The following is a 7,399-nucleotide window of genomic DNA, read 5'->3' as shown; positions in this document are numbered from 1 at the left end:
AATTTTGTTTTTAAATATCGGCTGAAAACAATGTGTGAGCAGGCTGTTGCCAATATTTAGCCAATTAAGCCAAGAGATGAGCAGGATGTACACTGATAATCGGCGATCCTCCATTGTACAACGAAATCGGTGTTCAAGTGAGTTGCAACAAATTTGAACCACACAGGTTCATTCGGAGAATCTAGGGGAAAAGCATAATTTAGACACTGCTTTTCCTCATCCAGAGCAACGTGAACTGTCGTCTACAAACTGCCAGTCACCTCAAATGTTATTTGGGTGAAATATATGTTGATAAGTAGGTAAGTAATAATGATAATAATTACCTAACTTTTAATTCACTCCCATTTACTAGTGACTATTAGTGTCTTTGAATAAAAATTGTACTTGGCGTGATATTGGCTGTTCGTTCGAAGAAATTTCCTCTAGATTTTCTCTATTCAAAAAAGTGAAGCTAGCTGGTGGTTAAAGTGAAAATACCTAATTGTATATGTAGACGGTCATGATTTTGTCTACAAATCCCGGTTTCAGTTTAAATATCGACGGCCATGAATAACCTAACATTTGAAGGTTGCATTAGGAACTTTTCATTTTATTCTGAGTGACTAATACACACTGCTAAATGAAAGAAAGTTGAAAATTAGGCAAATATTATTTCAATTAGTTTCCTTATTAATAATTACTTAGCCTAATATCACAATGCGAATAGTTGCGTTGACAGGTGTTCAGGTGGCTGACAGCGCGGTTCAGCACTCCACAACTCTCGGCATTGAGCCAAAATTCAGTGTCCAAATGACACTTTCCCCTAGATGCCTAGATGTGCACCTACGTTCAGAGGAATACATTTAAGACTTGAAAATTTTTCCAAATGCTCATTAGGAGACGAATCAAATTTGAGCTGCAACAAATTTAACAACAGCGTTTCTCTGCGTAATCAATATACAAATCATGAAGGCAAAATTTAAAGAGTTTCTTTCCAAGAAAATAACTTGAAGAAACCAACACGAACGAACTACCCTGAACAAATAAACTCGAACTAATGAACCCAAATGAAGCAAACCAAAAGAACCAATACAAACGATCAAATAAACTAACCAACCCAAAGGAACCTAACCATCAAACCAATCCAATCCATGCAAGCTAACCAACCAACCCAAACCAACCGACACAAACTAAACAAAATCAACAAAAACAACTAAAACAAACCAACTAACCCAAACCAACCCAAATAAACTCACCCTAAACCCAGAAACCCACACCAAACAACCTAAAGCAGTTAACCTAAGCAAATCAACAGAAACTTACCAACCGAAACGAACGAACCCTGATGTACAAAAAAAAGTACCCAAATCAACTTTGTCGGCTGGATACTGACTAAGTCTTGCTCACGTAATGTCTTTATTCGCTGGATATTGACAACATCTTGCCTTTCTTTGCTGCATATTGATTTTCTGCTCATATCTTATCTATATTGACAGAATATGAACAACAAATAAGAAGTTCACCCTGAACAACCTTGAAAAGTGACTTTCTTAGAATTTTCCCTTCAGAGCTCAATAACTTTTGTTGGCAGCATTTCTTTCTCTGATATTCTGTTTTTAAGATATTAGCCTAGTTTAAAAAAAATGGTTTGAAGTTTAACCCTCTGCAACTCGAAAACTGTCCATTTTTGGACTTCATACCCATTGCATTTTTCAATCGATCTATCTCATGTACTTTTTCTGCCTATAGTCCTTTGTATTGTAAAGTAAATTTATACCAATGAATAAAAAATATACTGTTATTGAACATTTTATTGTAAGCTGTGTTGTTTTACAATAATATATTTTTTTAGTTCTAATGTATTGTGGTAGCAAAAGTTGATGAAAAAGTTTGTGGATCTTTTTTGGTTGAACAGCTTTAGTCTATTCATTTTTCCTTCTTCTGTTGTGTCGCTTTTCCAAAAATTTTTTTTTTCATTTTCAATATTTTATTTTTGCGTTTAAAAGAACACCTACTAGTCCTATCTAAAAATGATTAATAACAAATTTTAAGATTCTTTTTGGATAAATAACTTTCGTTAATTGATTTTTTCTCGTACTTGGCATCTAATGTATATTCTTGAATAAAACAAATTGGTCCTTTTTTATATTTTAAAAAACTATACTTCTTATAAATATTTTTTATCACGAGTTCTTAGGGGTAAAAACTATTCCTAAAGTTTTCCTTGAATGCTATTTGAGCGTAACCTCAAAAACATTTTTTACATTTTTTTCAAACCCAACTTACGTTTACACGAAACATGATATCGAGTTGCAAATTTGGTAAATTTAATAAGAAGCACTAAAAAATGTTTCCATGGTCTTAAATTTTAACAATTATAAAAAGTTGTTTATAACCATTTTTTGTTGTTGCTTGTTTCATAACCACATGGACGACATGAAAATAGTGAAAAATAAATGTTTTCTCTTAAGATTTATTCCATGTGTAGATGGAATATGATTTATAACATATGAAAATTAATTACACATTTTTTGCAATAGTAGTATTAAAAGGGTGAAAAAATTCACTTCCAAAAGTGGATTATCCAGTGTAATAAGTCGAAGTCTAATTAATATTCGTTCATTCAATTAATTAAAAATTATTTATTTGTGAGAAACCCTATCCTTTTGTATTTTCTTTTCATAGTTGAGTTATTGTATGATATTATACAAAATTTCGACAGAAATGATAATCTTCTTAAAAACGTTGAAAACATAATGATTTTTTACACAAAACAAATCTTACCCGTGTGGAAATAACCCCTTTTGGCCCTATTACAAGTCGGGTACTAATCGGGGGCTAGTCGGGTTATTAATTTTGACAAAGTATTCAGTCGGGGACTAATCGGGGACTAGTTGGGCTTTTTGCTGTCAAAATTTCAGTCGGGATCTGGTTGGTGGTTGGTCAAGGGCTAGTCGGGCCTTTTTGTTCACTAATTTCCGTGCGGGTAATTTTCAGACTCTGGTCGGGAGCTAGTGGGGCTCTGGTCGGGATACTCTTATGCTTGAGTTTTCGGCGAGGTCTTATCAAATAAGGTAATATCTAAAAAAGCGTAATGATTTTTTTATTCTAAAACACTAAGAATATATTTAACAATAGTTGTACACCGTTTCTTGGAGAAAAGATTTATTAATGTTAAATTCATCTCAAATATACTTAAGAAATAATCATTAAGTTAATAATTTTGTAGGAAAATCAACTTTTTATAAAAATAACGATCAAAACCTTCAAAAAGACTTAATCGTATTTTTTAGAAAATTGCGAGTTTCTAGGAACATTTATAAATATCTTTGTATGAAATTTTAGGAAAATCTATATTGGAAAAGATACATATAGATGTACGTGAAAAGTCTGCCGATAGTCATAAGACTCTAAACTTGTACAGATGCTTATTTTTAAATTGATCTGAAAGGATTGCCATATAGAAATAAAGTCTAATCCTTCTTGTGGTTAAAATTGGAAAAAGAAAAAGAAAAAGTTTTTTATTAATCAGTCCAGAGCAGTATCCGAGTAGTAAGCTATTAAACACGGTACAGTTCAGATTTCGCTACCGCCATCATTTGAGTCTTGCGGTTCTGGACTGGTAGCTTTAAAGAAAATCCGCAAGGGCGCGACGTGCCGTCTCTCGCGCTATCAGACGCATCAAATTGATTGATCAAAACCTTGCGCTCTGTGACAATGTCATAGAACTCAAATCCAGTTTCCTGCTCAAAAGGAACTAGCTCCAGGATGGAAGTAGATGACAACTGGTCACTTAAAACATCGAAAACTAAGAAGCGAAGACTCGCCAAATCGTCCGTTAACGGCTCGGTCAGCATTAGCAGTGGCCAATCCTCGGCCAACTCAATCAGAGGAAGCAATAGGACGTCGTAAACGTCAGTCATAAGCGCGGCACTATCTAATCCCAAAAGCAGTCATTGACACGCAAAATGGAAAGAATAAAAAAGCAACCACAAGACCGGAAAAAATACCCCCAATAAATATTATTCTGGACGAGGTTAATCACACCTATACCGTCCTGCATAAACTTTTAAAAGATTCATGTCAATTTAAACCAGTAGTTTACAACATTGGCGTACCCAGAGGATTTAGTACACTCCGAACTCCAAGAGGAAGGGTTCACTATTGCGTCAGTTGGTCACATTTGAAACCGACAAACTAAGAAAGCCTTACCAATGCTTCTGGTAACGGTCTCGAATACCCCTAAAGCAAAAGAACTTCTTAACCTGCAATCTATTGCATATATTAAAATAAAAGTCAAGCCCTATGTTAAGCCCAAGGAAACTTCCCAGTGCTTCAAATGCCAAAGATTTCCTCATGTCTCTGACGTGTGTCACGCCACTTCACGCTGTGTAAAGTGCGGTGGCGCGCACCAGAGCTTCGTATGCAAAAATGTTTAAAGTCCCACATCACCTGCCCCCTGCGCTAACTGTGCTGGGAACCACCCCGCTAACTACAGAGGTTGCTCTGCTTTTAAAAAAGCCTCCAGAAAACTTGCAACGAATAATTCCAAAACAAATAAAGAAAAAGCTCCTAATACAGCAGCGGCACAGACAGCACCAAAAGAAATCCCTACTCGCGAACACACCCCACCAGTCACTGTCCAATCACAGGAAAAACAAAATCCCACAGCGCTGCCGTCGCATCTACTTCAGAAGTTCATGCGACCAAACCTCAAACTGTGCAACCATCTAAAACAAGGGGAAATAGTAGCACACGCGCTAAGCCACTTATCTCCAAAAAAATTCTAGGCCCACAAATTCAAACTACCCCAAATATTGTTCCCACAAAAAATACTCCCTCTCAGGATGTCAAATTAAATCTTGTAAATTTATTAAAAAGAGCAACAACTTTAACCACTGATATTATGAGAGGAAGACGCGCCGGAAGCGACCCGAAGATGAGTCGGTAAACAGTGCTGTAAACTTCATAAAAGCAGCAAATATTCGGTTTGATAAATAATTTTTTAAAATTTCGGAAATTTATGGTAAAATTCTAAAATTATCAAAAATACCTAAAATTTCCAGAAATTCGTGATATAACCAAAATATCCAGAAATTTAAGATATCCAACGTTTTTGGAAAAAAGTTTCCCGAAATTAATGAAAAATTGCTGAATTACCGGGAAATTTCGATAATTTATCGGTAATTTATCGGACTCTCAGGCGCCAAATCATAATGAAGTGAGCTTATGATACTGGCAGTACCGGAAAGTAATTCTAAATCGAAATGCGCAAGCGCAACAGCAAACAAAATTTAACTGGCTCGAACTGCCCATGCGCAGCAGCTAGGAAAAGTTATCTTGCTCAAAGACCGCAAGCGCAGAGGCTAGAAACAGTCTTTTCATAACTGCTTTTTACCACGGTTCTGGAAGTTGTCACTTTTCGCACGCAATATATACCGGGGGTCTCCTTTTAAGTGAAAACATAATTTTCTGAATTTCCTTCAAACTCTTTTTTCTCGTTTCAGGTGCCAAAAAAAAACAGTTACTGTCCCAACCGTGCAGCAGAAATTGCAATTTCACAAAAAATGCTGCAAGTTCAAAGGAAATATTCGTCAAAGTAATTCCAATGCCATTTACATCAGGTGAAAATAATTCCTCTGAATAAACCAATCCCATACTACCAATGCTGGTATTCCCCACCATTTCGTAAACTGTTAATCCAAAAAGAGGAATCCAGTTCATTGAAGACACATCCATTTTTATATGAAATTTAACCCAAAAAAAGATCCCCACAATTGCTTGCGATATGATAGCAAGTATTCCAGAAGAAAGAAATAAGATCTTTCTATCGATTCTTTCAATAATTTGAGTAGATAATAATGAAGCCATTGTTTCCATAGCTGCAACGACCAAAGTTACATATTCGGCTGACAAAGAATATTCACTGTAATTCAAATTATTTTATTATAATTATTTTATTTTATTATAATTATTATTTAAACAAGATTTGAATTTCAAACCAATAAAGAGGAAATTTCCACCAAAAAGATTAGTTTTTTACAAAAACAAAGACGAATCTCCAACCAAAAAATAATATTTTTCAATAAAAAATATAAATTTTCAATTGAAACAGCAAAGTTACATTTTCAGTTAAAAAATAATAATCTTCAACCAACAAAAATAAGTTTTAAGAAAATATTTCAAATTTCAACCAATAAAGAGGCAATTTCAACCAAAAACAGCGCCGAATTAACATTTTTCGGGGTCTGAGGCTAAACCTCGAATAAGGGCAGAGAAAATCCCAATTTTGTTTTAAACTTTATTAATTTTCTGGGGTCAGGGGCTCCTCGGCCCCCTAGGGCCTGGGGCACTAGCGCCACCTTGCCCCATGGTGAATTCGGCGCTGACCAAAAATATTAGTTTTCTACAAAAACAAAGACGAATTTTCGATTGAAAAGGCTCAATTTTCAACTAAAAAAGGAAAAGTTACTTTTTAAATTACAAAAATTAATTTTCAACCAACAAAAAATTAGTTTTCAACCAAATTTTTGAATTTTTAATTAATAATTAATATTAATAATATATTAATAATATTTTAGTCTATTCGACTAATAAATTTCTCGCATGTATTTTAAAATGTCTTCATTATTACGTTCCGCTCAATGACAATTGAATGGCAGAGTAATAATAAGTTAATAAATCTATAACAGCTCTGTGGGTCAAATCTGTATTTGGTGTTAGGAATGTATTTGGTGTTAGTTGAAATTTCTCAAATGTGATTTTTTTGGGTCCCAAATTAATTAAAATTTTCAACCAAATACTTTGAAATATAAGTCTAAACAATGGAGAAATTTGAAAATCGAAATCTTGAAAATTCATGAATTTGATTTAAATTTAAATTAATTATATTAGCTATTCATATTTAATTCATTATTTTTTTATAAATAAATTTATAAATAAAAATTATAAAAGTTTTATGTTCCAAAATGGAAAATTCATTAATTTTCATGCTATGCATGTCAAATTACATGAATTAGGAAGATTTAGAAATGAGAATTCTTGACTATTAATCTTCAAAATCATGACAATTTATATGAATTTTTATTTTATTTTGTTATTTTGTTATTTATTTTGTTAAAATTCAAGAATTTTCCGCCGTGAGTCTTCGAAACTGAACTATTAAAAAAAAGTTCCATATTATACATTTAAAATATAAATATTGAAAATTTAATAATTTGAAATTCCAAATCTTCAACATTTCAAATCATGGCAGTACTCACAGTACAGATATTTTATACATTCTCATCAGAAATATTGGCCTTTGATATGGGGCATTATTTTTTTTAAATAGTCTCAAAAGAAAGCTTGACTTTTTTACTATGAAAAATGTCTAATAAGAAAATGGACAAATTGAAATTCATTGAGTTACAGAGCCAGT

At 33.4% G+C, this 7,399-nt stretch overlaps 1 protein-coding gene across 1 annotated transcript in view; it reads right to left on the bottom strand.

Annotated features, from left to right (window-relative positions):
* Positions 1-5,876: 5,876 nt before the first annotated feature.
* The window catches only part of LOC117173739 (solute carrier family 2, facilitated glucose transporter member 8-like), a 2,448-nt gene continuing 925 nt past the window's right edge, over positions 5,877-7,399 (bottom strand). Inside the window, exon 3 of the mRNA XM_033362380.1 lies at positions 5,877-5,888. Within this exon, the coding sequence (XP_033218271.1) occupies positions 5,877-5,888 (12 nt within the window). The remainder of the gene's footprint in view (positions 5,889-7,399) is intronic.

The sequence above is a fragment of the Belonocnema kinseyi genome, chromosome 5 (genome assembly GCF_010883055.1).
Source record: "Belonocnema kinseyi isolate 2016_QV_RU_SX_M_011 chromosome 5, B_treatae_v1, whole genome shotgun sequence".
In the NCBI taxonomy this organism is placed as follows: domain Eukaryota; kingdom Metazoa; phylum Arthropoda; class Insecta; order Hymenoptera; family Cynipidae; genus Belonocnema; species Belonocnema kinseyi.
Note: the sequence above shows the minus strand (reverse complement) of the source record. Positions and strands in the feature narration are given on the sequence as shown.